This window comes from Coenobita brevimanus, chromosome 8, assembly GCF_032717465.1.
Source record: "Coenobita brevimanus isolate Jiangsu-jjx chromosome 8, ASM3271746v2, whole genome shotgun sequence".
NCBI classification, from domain to species: domain Eukaryota; kingdom Metazoa; phylum Arthropoda; class Malacostraca; order Decapoda; family Coenobitidae; genus Coenobita; species Coenobita brevimanus.
The window spans coordinates 33011498-33025023 of record NC_136961.1 but is presented as its reverse complement, the minus strand read 5'-3'; the positions used below and the strand labels follow the sequence as shown (position 1 = coordinate 33025023).

General features: G+C 38.4%; 1 protein-coding gene across 1 annotated transcript in view; it reads left to right on the top strand.

The window, feature by feature from the left end:
* Positions 1-13526, top strand: part of LOC145407395 (uncharacterized) — a 110326-nt gene that overhangs the window by 6988 nt on the left and 89812 nt on the right. The window contains exon 4 of the mRNA XM_080278332.1: positions 2042-2277. Coding sequence (XP_080134458.1) covers positions 2042-2277 — 236 coding nt within the window. The remainder of the gene's footprint in view (positions 1-2041; positions 2278-13526) is intronic.

Sequence of the window (13526 nt, the reverse complement as noted above, 5' to 3'; positions counted from 1 at the left end):
TTGTAGTTCTCTGCATTTCTTTTTCTTTTTGCTAGTTGTAGCAGGATTTTCGTTTCTTTTGTATCCACTTTTCAAATGCACATTTGTCTATTTCCTCTTTGATCTGAAAGAACTCTCTTTCACTTATGGGCACCTTTCTTTTCTTTGAACACTTACACTCTTTGAAGGATTTACATTTTCAAAGGAGATACCAAATAGCTCCTTCTGCATATGAGTTTTATACTTTTCAAGCTGTTTGTTGCAGCAGTCCTTCACCTTGTTTTTCGCTAGGGTCTTGTACTTAGAATGGTTGTCCAATACCAGCTGTGCAGTTTTTGTTAGGTGAACACAAGGAACTGAAGCGTTTTCCCAATAGCACTGAAGTTCTGACTCAAGATCCTTCTCTATTTCCTTCACTGACCCTTTTGAATTTTCTGTTTCAGCAAAAAGTAAGTGTCTTTCTACATCCCACTTCATTGGAAGTTCCTTGTCACCAAATGTTCCTAAAGTGCCAAAAATATCCTGAGTTAAGGTAGACCGAGTAGTGCGAGCCATATTTGTAGTTCTCCAGGATTATTAACTATTAAGCATTAATACCTGAAAATGAAAAACAATAATATGAGAGCAAAGAATAGATGACTTAAAAAAAAAACACACACACGAAATACAAGGTCTGACCTATAAGACTCCTACGACGGCACTGATGCGCCAGATTCAGCTAATGGAGAGATATTGACGAGGCAGGCACCACCTCTATATGATCATAGATTACACCCAAATTTTGCATATATGATGCTTTCATTATGGATCAACTTTTCTTTGGTATTACAATTTAGAACTCACAAGTTGGATTTTTCGATCCTGTTTATTATATGTATGTATATATATATATATATATATATATATATATATATATATATATATATATATATATATATATATATATATATATATATATGAGTCTCTGTGGTACAATGGTAAAGTGTGCGTTTTCGTACACTGGGGACCGAGGGTTCGTGACCCGCCAGGGTAATAAACTTTGGAAGTGTTTTCCCGGCCATGTACTGCTTTGGCGGACACAAGGAGTGCTGTGGTTGAACCAGTGTCGCATACTGTAAAGTATGTTTGCACACAGTCGACTTGCGCAGGCCGATTACACTTGGTTAACAGACTACATGCACATCCAAAATCGCTACTGCACTACAATCACACAAGCACTGTGCACCCTACATGCAATCTCTACCAGACAGCATAAGCCACTTGAAACGGCTCATATATACATACAGTATATATATATATATATATATATATATATATATATATATATATATATATATATATATATATATATATGCACACGGAGCCTCTGTGGTATAGTGGTAGAGTGTGCGTTTCGCACGCTGGTGAGCGCAGGTTCGCCTCCCGGCAGAGTTGTAAAAAACTTTGGGAAACATTCACGAAGGCACTTGCTACTTTGACGGACACAAGGGGTGCTGTGGTTGAACCAGTGTCGCATACTAGTATGCTTGCACCCAGTCGGCTCAAGGCGGGCCGATTACACTTGGTTCACAGACTACACACACATCCAAAGCCACTACAACACTAGAGTCACACTAACAAGCACTTCTCACCCTACATACAGTGTCTAGCAGACAGCCTAAGCCACTGGGTATAGATACATAGGCTGTATCGTCCCTGCATCGGTGGGGATAGGCCGGTCCTGCAGTGGATCTCAACGGCTGATGATGATGATGATGATGATATATGCACACAGTCTTTATTTATATCTCAAATGGGTCTTATTCTGTTACCTCGTACAAAATTAATCACCGTTTCTATTTGCGATTGTGTTCCATTTGTACAAATGATGGTAGTGTGAAGACAACACAAAAGATAAACATCAGTGTGTCATTATGGTTTGGAATCAGATATACATTTCCATTACGGTACATTTTTAGTATATATTTTGTAAATGTACCCTTCCGTGGGGTGAAATTTTGAACTGCAGCCAATATAGGAGCAATGTTTAGAATGATAAGCTGATTTTTTTTTTTTTTTTTAGCTGGTGACGAGGTTGTACTGCGTGACTGTAGTGGTAGTGAGCGACGACCCAGCCTTCCTCGCTGCCTTCTTTGAGTCCTCCTTCAAGAGCCACCTTCTGCTGGTCCAGACAACGAAGTTGCTAGTCTTCACTCGCCTGCCTCTCCACCGCCTCCACACCCTCCACCATCTTCACAAGACCCAGTCACGTACAAATTCACTCATCTCCGTCATCAGTGACAACTCAACTGAGTTCCGGTAATTTGCATTAACCAAAAACATTATCTTCATAACACTTTAATGACTTCTGTCTGTCATTATCATAACTATTATGAATATTTTTATAAATTCTACTACTACTACTGTAGATAGTAGAAAGTAGTAAGAGAAGTACCTTGAAATGGTTTGGCCATGTGGAGAGAAGCGTTTGTGTGTGTGTGTGTGTGTGTGTGTGTGTGTGTGTGTGTGTGTGTGTGTGTGTGTGTGTGTGTGACGTGAACGGTGGTAAGTGGAGGGCGAATCAAGGATGAGACGGAGAGATAGGGTGGAGAGGTAAATGAAAGGGTGTGAGCGGCATAGAGAGCAACCTGATGGAGGACAGAGTGACATGTACAGTAGGCGATTCGTTCGTGGCAACCCCATCGGGATTAAGTTGTCTGGTTATAAATAAATCAACTTATCATCAACCTGATCATTATCATCATCATCATTCACTTTCCCACTTAAAAAATTGGGAGTGCACTGTACGATCCACAGACAGGAAAATAAAACACACCAACTGGGCAACAACTGCCCAGTGAAATGGGTCATACATCCACTGACCTATGATTCAAACCACTTAAATCATGCTCTGTATTAAAGAATATATACAAAATCCCTGATATTGTCCGATTCTCTAAATAAGAGGCCTCTGGTAGTTAAATGATTAATAAGACTATATTTTCTCAGGTATTATAATTGCATTGACTATCATGCCTTTTAGGACTTGCTGCGCCGACGATAATTAGAAAATTCTGAAAATGTACGAATGCTACAGTACTACCACAGCACTGGCTCATCTAAATGGGGGTGGGAGGGCTGAGATTTGAAACATCAGCTCTTTTTCATCTGTCCCATTATTATACCCACATGCCAGACGCAGCAAGGACGTGTGTGTGTGTGTGTGTGTGTGTGTGTGGTGTGTGTGTGTGTTCTTACCTTACTTAATTGTTCTTATCTAACTGTATCTTTACAGGAATGAGTCAAGCTCGTACTGTCCCGTGTCTTAAACCATATTTATCGTACACATCCTTAAAATTGTGAATTGTTTTAGCACACACTATTTCATTCGGTAGTGCATTCCACTGATCAATTGCTCTATTTGGGAAACTAAATTTCTTTACGTCTTTATCACCTCTCTTCTTATGCAGTTTTTTGCAGTGTCCTCTTGCTGATGCTTCCCCATAGGTTAAGTAATCATTTATGTCTATTTTCTCCTTCCCTGATATGCATTTATATAGCATAATCATTTCACCTCTTTTCCTTCTCTCCTGTAGTGTTGGTAGATTCAGTTTATTTAGTCTTTCTTCGTAGTTTAGATCCCTTAAGCTTGGTACCCATCTTGTAGCGGCCCTTTGAACTTTTTCAATCTTGTCTATGTGTTTTTTGAGATGAGGACTCCAGACTACTGATGCATACTCCAGGGTTGGTCTCATGAATGATGTTATCTTTCTTAGCATGTCTTCATTTATGTATGTGAATGCTATTCTCATATTTGCAAGCAGTGTATACATGTTCCGTACCTTCTCACTGTTGTGGTCTGCCGGAGATAGTCTGTTATTCATAATCACACCCAAGTCCTTCTCTCTTACTGATGTATGTAGGGTTTTATCTGCTAACGTATAATCCCAATCAGGTCTTTTTCCACTTTTACCAAACTTGATTACATGACACTTGTCCACATTGAATTCCATTTGACATGTATTACTCCATTCATGAAGTTTATTTAATTCTTCTTATAGCTCTTTACAAGAGTCTGTGTTAGTAATTCTCCTTTGTGTTTTTGCATCATCTGCAAATATATTTAAATACCTTTCATTTCCCGCGTTATTGTCTATATCATATATATACACTAAAAACATGATTGGTGCCAGCAATGAGCCCTGTGGTACTCCACTAGTCACTTCTTTCCATGATGAGTAATTTCCCCTTAGTACTGTTCTCATTTCTCTTGTTATGAGAAAATCTTGCATCCAACAATACGGTTTGCCTCGAATTCCTCCTTGATGGTACAGTTTCCATGAAAGTCTTTGGTGTGGTACTGTGTCAAATGCTTTCTTGAAATCTAAATAGATACCGTCCACCCATCCTTCTCTTTCCTGTAATGTGTCTGGTACTCTGTCATAGTAACTCAACAGATTAGTAACACATGATATTCCTTTTCTGAAACCAAACTGTCTTTCTATTTTCATATTGTGTTCTTCTAGATGATTTACCCAAGCTTTTCTTATAAGCTTTTCTAATACCTTGCATACAACACTGGTTAATGATACTGGTCAGTAGTTGAGTGGATTTTGCCTATTCCCTTTCTTGAATAAGGAAACAATGTTTGGTTTCTTCCAAATATCAGGTAGTTTACCTTGACTCAAGAATTTCTTGAAAATTAAAAATAATGGTTTACTTAACTCCTTTGCACATTCACGTAGTACCCAACATGAAATTTCATCAGGACCATTTGCTTTTCCTCTGTCTAATTTACTTAACTCCTCCTGTATTACTTTTTCTGATGTTTGTATATCTGGTAGTATGTGTGGGCATGCCTGTTCCACATAATCCCTCTCAAAATTTTCTTCTTCTGTAAAAACTGATTGGAATTTCATGTTTAGTGCTTCACAAATATCCTTCTCTTGTGTATAGATGATTCCTTCTGATGTAGCAGTAAAATAGCTTCGGTTGATCACTACTTTTATTTATTATATCCTCCTCAAACTGTTTTTGGGCTTCCCTCCTTATTCTTGTATAATCGTTTCTTGCCTGTTTGTAATTATTATATGCCCTATCACTATTGTGTCTTCTGTATCTATTCCACAACAAATCTCTTTTTTCTTTTGATATTTTACAATCTGTATTGAACCATTTCTTTATTTTCTTTTCTGCTTCTTTGTGCTTTGGGATGTACTTCTGGACTCCTATTTCATAAAGTTCACAAAATTTTTTTTTATATAGCATTTAAATCTTGTCCTCTAAGCTCCTTTCCCCAATCAATTTCTAAGAAGTACTTCTTTAGGTCCTGATAATTTCCCTTTTTATAGTTTAGGCTCTTTTTGTAACTTTCATTGCTGTTAACTATGTCATATGCTAGCCTGAAGTTGCAATTTAGTACTGCATGGTCGCTTTTGCCGACTGGAGGGTGGTATATTAAATTGTCAATATCGTTTTTTTGCCTAGTAAATATGAGATCTAGCATTGAAGATACATCGAGTCCTCTTTTTCTGGTGCTTTCCTCTACATGTTTCGTTAGGAAAAACTCTTGCATGAGATCCAGGAGCTTTTGGTCCCAACAGCTTTCTTGGCTTATTATATCTAGAGTATTCTAATATATATTTGTATTAAAATCTCCAGTTAGTATAATTCTTTCCGATTTCTCTTCCATTTTATGTAGTAATGATCTTAAACTCTGAACTGTATTCTCTGCCAGGTCCTCATACTCGTCTCTTTCCCATGTGTTTGACTTGGGTGGCATGAACAAATTGGCTACAATTACTTTACCTTCAGTTGTATTGATCTCTACTGCAATCAGTTCTACTTGTGAGGGTATACCTAGTTCTACAGTATTTCTTTGACTTTTAGATTTTTCTTAGTTAATATCATAATTCCTCCTCCTTTTTTTAAGTTCCTATCTCATCTCCATATATTATATTCCTCTAAGTTTAGGATGTCATTTGATAGTCTTGGTGTTAATTTTGTTTCAGTTAGGCATATTATATGTGGTTCATTTTCTTTGACATAATCATTCATCTCTAATAATTTAGATACCATTTCATCCACATTTGAGTACATCAGCTTAATCATCTTTTTTATATACTTGTCATGACTTGGTTCTACTACCTTCCTTCTTTTTATTCCCTCCTGTTTATGTACCACTTTCGTACCTGCGATCCTATTACTTTGTAAAAAAAAATGTATTCTTCTCCTCTGATCTTCCCTCATTTTTTGTTTTTGCTTCCTCCCTCTTCTCTTTCAGTAATTCCAGTTCCTCTTGTGTTAGGTACCTTTTTATCCATACATTTTTGAACTCCTCTTTTTCCATAAGATACTTTGCATTTTTTAGTATCCCCACGGTGTTTACACTCTGGAATGTTACCATTAGGGGTCTTGACTTGCTTTTCTTTTATTTCCATAACCTTTTGTGTTCCTCTATGTCTTTAGTACAGATTTCCTCTGATACTTCTTTCAATATACTCTTTACATTTGCCATCTCCTTTTTGTCTCTTGAGATCTTGTTTTTTACTTCTTCCTCTTCTGTACCAGTGATTACTATAGGATTGTTAATATCCACTGAATCTCTGACTAACTTAGGGTTGTTTTGGATTATTCTTTTCACTTTCTTTTTAATGATTTTTTCTTCTACCCTTGTTTCCAAGTCTTTCTTTACTTTCACCATTTCAGCATAAGTGGTTTCCACATCATTTTTGTAGCTTTGCACAGCTTCATTCACCTGTGTTATCTTCTCCTCAGTATCACTGCTCTCGTCTATCATACTGCTTACTTGCCTAATTGTCTCTGTATCATTTTTGAACTCTTCCATAATACTCTCGTGGTTGACTACTGTACTTGCCATTTCACTAATTTTTCTCCTAAGTGAACCCAGTTCTATTGGCAGCTCACCTATGGTTATGTCTTTCTTGTTGACTTCCTTTCCTAATTTTTCTATTTCTTCCTTTTCCAAGTGCATCTGTTTCTTAATTTCATCAATCTCATTTTGAAAAGCCGTGTACTCGTTCAGCAAGTTTATTGTGAGTCTCCATTTCAACCAGTTCTTGGTAGAAATCATCGTCCTGCTTTCTACCTTTATCCCTTTTCTTTTCCAAATTTGCTTACTAAAGTATGTGGTCAAGTTGCAGTAGTAAAAGCACATATGGTACTTACATTCCCTGGGGCAGTTGTAGACAAAACAAACGATCAGCTGATTGTGTGCATTCTTACTCTATTTTGATTTCTTTTCTGTTTGAACAAGTCTTGCTTTAAAACTTATTATTTTTTTTTTTTTTCATTAGAACACCATTTAGTCTAACCTGGTACAAAGCTTGACTCATATGAAGATACTAATTTAGGTAATGCCACTGGCCAAGTTGGCCATTTATGGAGCGATGGCGGCGAGCGTCTGGTCTCCTCGGTGCCTTGTGTGTGTGTGTGTGTGTGTGTGTATTTATTAGTCCGTCTTTCTGTGAAGAATATAATTCAGACAATTTCGACAGTATGGACCAGACTAGTAGTAAAGTTGAGAGTCACACAAGCAACTAACTTTATTTAATTATTTATTTTTTGAACAAAAAGACAAAGGTCATGACAAAGTCAGCTGTAAGGTGCTTTGACCCAATATGCACCAAACTAGGTGGCTGAACTGAGGTTAAGGCAAAATAATGGTCGGGATGGACACCAGGAGGCGCTTAGTCACCCAGTATCCTGGGATACAAGGCTGTGCATCATCCACATTACCTCATTTATCTTCCTTACGTGTTGCCCTTTGCACTCATTAAACCTCTCATCCCATAGTGAGTGAATGGACACCTGAGTCGGGTGTGTCAGGTGCCCACACCTTGATCTGAACCATGACGGTATCGGGCTGGCAGCTACACAGTCAGCGATGCTAATCACTCATTCACCGCGATGACTTTACACCAGCTCAGGTTAGGCAAGGATTATCTGTCAACATTGAAAGATAAGTTTACATTTCAGGTTTAGCAAGATTTTGTGTGTGTGTGTGTGTGTGTGTGTGTGTGTGTGTGTGTGTGTGTGTGTGTGTGTGTGTGTGTGTGTGTGAATGATCATAGCCAATGTCACAGGGCAAGATCAAATGTTCAGCTCAATAACTGATTGCTTATTCTATTTCGGCCAATTTTGGTGGCAGTTTTGAGGGCCAGTCTTGGATGAAAACATTCGATTTTAAAGGTAAAGATCAAATGGGTAAAGCCAGCTCAGGTTTGATCGGAATTGAATCAAATCCAGTGGAATGACTGTGGTCAGATAAGGATGAACTATTTTAAACATTAAAACAATTGAAGGTCACGGCCACAGGACAAATTCAAATGTTTGGCCCTTTGATGAATACTGGAGTATGGCATGGGTGTTGCACTCTGTGAATGCTTCTTCTTCATCTTTTTCTTCTTCTTCTTTGCAACAAGTGGTGGTCTAGTGGGTTAAGGTGATCTAACTGGATGTAGCATATAAGGGTCTATAACACAGGGACGGCTGGGGATCATTATTCATATACTGTCATGAGGGGAGGAAGCAGCTGGTAACCTTTACCTTACAAGGATGTAGTCACTGGAACGCCAAGCTCTGGGCCATTGCACTCTTAACGTGGCGGGGAGGCATGTATGACACTACAAAAAAACAAGAAGCAGCACTCAGGTAGTGCAAAACCCATGATCAACAATTGCTCAACAACCCGAACACTTCCTATGGTCTATGACCTTAACACCAACTGTTCTCAAAACCGAGTCTATTCATCCTTGTCTGACAATCAATTTTTGTACCTGCTTGTCATGAGAGGCGACTGCAAGAGACACTTTTATCTATATTCTTTTTGCTGTCCCTCTTTCTTTTTTACTTTGTCCAAACCCTCTTCATTTTTCCTCTTACTTAATTTCCTCTCTCCATTGTCTGGTTCCTGCGAGCCACTGGCATTGGCTTCAGGGTAAAATATTTTTCTGCCCAAGAAATGTTGATGAACTCCGGTTATGAAACAATGGCCCTCAGTTCCATCCAGCCCTAAGTGGGCAGGGGGTGCTAAGAATCCCACGGTGTAGGAATAAGTTTATGCATCCAAAAAGAACCTCAAGAGGAAATTGGAATATTCGAACTCTCAACCAGGCTGGTATAATGAAAGAACTTAACTCAGTGTTCAAGGAATACAATATAGATATTTGTGCTCTTACAGAAACGAGGTTGCTTGGAGTTGATACAATGAATTTGGAAGATGGTATACTTTGTTGGTTTCTGGTAGGAGTGATGGAGATCATTACCAAGGAGTCGGCTTACCGTTGAGTAGAGATGCTTGCAAGGCACTATGTGAGAGTGAGCCAGTTAACGAGCGCTTGCTTTATGCTCGTCTAAAATCTGACAATGGTAATATCAGTATGGTGGTAGGGTACACTTCGACAAATGAGGCTGCTGATGAAATGAAGGATGACTTTTATGAGAAGCTGCAGGATGTAGTGAATAGAGTGGAAAGACATGATGTGTTAGTTTGCACTGGTGATTTTAATGCAATTGTTGGTAGTAGTAGAGATGGCTTTGAACACTGTATGGGTAAGGAGGGTGTTAGTATAAGAAACGAAAATGGGGTGCGATTTGGACGCTTTTGTTTGGCAAATGACCTCACGATTGGTGGAACTATCTTTGAGCATAGAAAAATACATAAAACTACTTGGATTTCACCATGTGGTAAATACTCTAACCAGATTGACCACATTGCAATTGGCAGAAGGCATAGGAGTTATTTGTAAGATGTTTGCGCAAGGAGGGGGGCAGATATAGGTAGTGATCAACTTGTGTCAAAGATTAAAATTAAACTAAAGAGAAACGTTAATGGTAATTGTACAGGAGGTAATAATTGTGATTTTGATGAGCTGAGAAATGAGGAGAACAAGAAGGAAAAGTTTCGGTGGGAATGTAGGAACAGGTTTCTAGTCCTGCAGACTTTGATGGAATCTGAAGACAATGATATGAATCAAATGTGGAGAGAAGTAAAAGAGGTTTTGCATGAGAGTGCTAAGGTTACTATTAAGAAGAAGGGAAAAGCGAGAACGAAAAAGTGGATGTCAGATGAAACATGGAATGCAATTCAGAAAAGGAAAGAGGCAAAGTTAAGAAGTGAAGAATAGCCTGTTGATGGCCAGGTAGCTGAAGTACTTAGAGCAAAGCAATGGAGTTTACATTCTGAAGTAAAAAGACTCATCAGACATGATAAGAGGAGGCTATATTATTAAAAGGCAACAGAAACAGGAATTAAGTAAAAATGACGGTCAGAGCACAAGAGCAGCGTATCAGGCCATTAAGGTGTTACCTGGGGCTGAAAAAAGAAGGAAGGAAATACCTGTACGAGATAGAAATGGTAACTTGATGACTAAAGATTTGGATATAAAAGAAAGGTGGAAAGAGCATTTTGAATCTTTCTAAATAGACCAATCCCATCTGAAGGGGGCATTTTGCCAGCCGAGAGATTTGCAGATAGGAACAGGGGATATAACCTTGGAAGAGGTAGCAAAATCAATAAAGGAATTAAAGAATTTTAAGGCCCCAGGAGAGGATGGAATATTTCATGAAATTCTTAAGGTGGAAAATGATGAGTTGATGAATGTGCTTTTGAAACTTTAATGTGGCTTGGGTTATTGGTGGAATTCCAGAAGAGTGGAAAAATGGAATGATTATAAAAATACCAAAAAAGGGAAATTTAAGTGTGTGTGGAAATCGGAGGGTGATAACTTTGACACCTGTAGTTTCAAAAGTCTTTTCCAAAATCTTGTTGATCAGAATAGAGCCAGTAATTGATAAAATTTTAAGAGAAGAACAAGCGGGATTTAGAAAGGGTCGAGGTTGTGATGATCAGATTTTTATTGTAATGCATCTAATGCAAGAAGTTAATGTGATGAAAATGCCACTTAGAATGTGTTTTGTGAATTTTGAAAAGGCGATTGATAGTGTTTCACGTGGAGCTATGTTGAAAATTATGAGATTCTATGGTATACCAGAAAATTTTGTAACTGTTATTAGAAGCTCGCATGAAGGTACTTTTTGTAAGGTAATGGTGGGTGGTTCTTTTGAGTGAACCATTTGAAGTTACAGTACGTCAGGAGTGATTCAAGGGGGAGTTCTTTCGCCTTTGTTGTTTGTTTTGGTTATGGATTATGTTGTGAGAAAGGTTGTAAGGAGAAGAGATCCATGAATTAACTGGAAAGAAAATAAGAGGCTGATGGATTTGGACTATGCTGATGATATTGTACTGAACTGCAGAAGTATTTACGAGATGCAGAGGGTGCTTGATTATCTGTTGGAGAAAGGGGAAAAGGTGGGATTGGTAATAAACTGTGAAAATACTGTAATGATTAATATGAACGTGGAGAACCAAATCGATCGCGTAACTGGGAATAATGTGGTGAAGAATTTAGAAAATTTTAAATATCTGGGAACGATTGTATCAACTAATGGATCATTAAACAATGAAATTGAGGAGAGGATTAGACAGGCTTGGCGAGCTGCTGGAATGTTGAAATCTGTTTGGAATAATAATATGCTTTCGGTACATACTACGGTAAAAATTTACAAGTCCATGGTTAGACCAATTTTAATTTATGAGCATGAGTCATGGTACAATACAATTACAACATATCAGAAAGCATTAAGATCTGATAATAAAGTACTGAGAAGGATTCTTGGGGTAAAGTGGGAAGGCAGAGTTACAGATGAAAGAGCAAGGGATATTACAAGAGTGGAACCAGTTGAATATGTGACTCTGTCTCGCTGGAAATGGCTGGAGCACATATATAGAAAAGAATGCAGTTTAATAAAGGATGTGCCAGAGTGGACTGCTAGAGCAAGAAAAGGCAGAGGTAAGCCGAGGGAAACCTGGCTGAGGAGAATGAAAAGTGAAGCAGGAGAGGAGTGTTGGTGGGACATGAAGGAAATGGCAAGAGACAAGTATTGATGGAGACAGTTCATCGAGGCCTTATGCATCCCCTGGGGTGCCACAGGAAATGATTGATTGATTGATTGATTGATTTAGAGGAAACATATTCAAAACTGACGAGTGTACCCTGTGTCCTCAATCTTTGATCTGTTACTCTCAAAATGTCATCCTAGACTAACCCTCAACCCTTGCTAATAGTATGACCCAAATCGAATCAGAACTGTTAAAGTTACTCAGAAAAAAATTGATTATGATATACATCCTTGATCTTTAACTGATTATTTTCAAAATAAAGTAGCTTCATCGATGCATTACCCTTAAATCATCCATAAAATTTGGTCTGAATTACTTAAAAACTGCTTAAATGGACCTTCTCCTTTAATCTACTGTTCTCAAAAAACAACTGGTCAACCACTGAAAAAACTGGGGAGATTCTTAAATTTTCCACCAAGTTAGGTAGAGGTGGGATCGAAACCGAGTTATTTTGTTAACACACACACACACACACACACACACACACACACACACACACACACACACACACACACACACACAGCTGAATATTCGATCTCGCATGAACCTGTACGTTATATATATATATATATATATATATATATATATATATATATATATATATATATATATATATATATATATATATATATATATATATATATATATATATATATATATATATATATATATATATATATATATGGAGTCTCTGTGGTAAAGTGTGCGACTGGAGAGCGAGGGTTCGCGCCCAACCAGGGTGAAAAAAAAAAAAAAAAAAACTTTGGGAGCGTTCTCCTGGCCACGTACTGCTTGGCGGACATCAGGGATGCTGTGGTTGAACCCTGTATATATACCTTCTGGCGTATTTCTTATACACTTTATAAACCCACTGATCTCTCTCTCTCTCGCTCTTTGTATATATAACTATATTTATATATATTTATATATATATATATATATATATATATATATATATATTGCCAGACGCCTCAATCCCATTCGGGGTGACCACAAACAAATCGCCTCCACGTCGCCCTGTCCCCGCCATTTCACTGCCCCGCTTCCAACTCAAACCCCCCTCTCTCATATACCTCTCCATCCCATCCCTCCATCTCATCCTCGGCCTCCCCCTCCCTCTTCCCCCCTCCACCTCACTCACAAACACTCTTCGTCAGTCTTACACCCTCCATCCTCTCCACATGGCCAAACCACCTCAGTTTATTCCTCCTAACGTTTCCTATCACATCCACATCCACACCACAACGCTCCTTTATATTCTCATTTGTCAGCCTGTCTCTCCATGTGACTCCACAGGCTCCTCTTGAATAACTCATTTCCACTGCTCTCACTCTTGACTCGTGTCCCTCCAACAACGTCCAAGCTTCACTACCATACGTTAGAGTTGGTATCACAATATTGTCATGTAGTAACTTTTTTACTTCCATGCTCACTTCCCTGCTTCTTATCACTGCTTTCAAGGAACCAGCAACCTTTCTTCGCTACTGTACCCTTTCAAGCACTTCCCCCTCCAAACCTCCATCCTTACTCATTACACTACCCAAGTACTTAAACGTACTCACATTTTCCAATTCCTCACCATCCA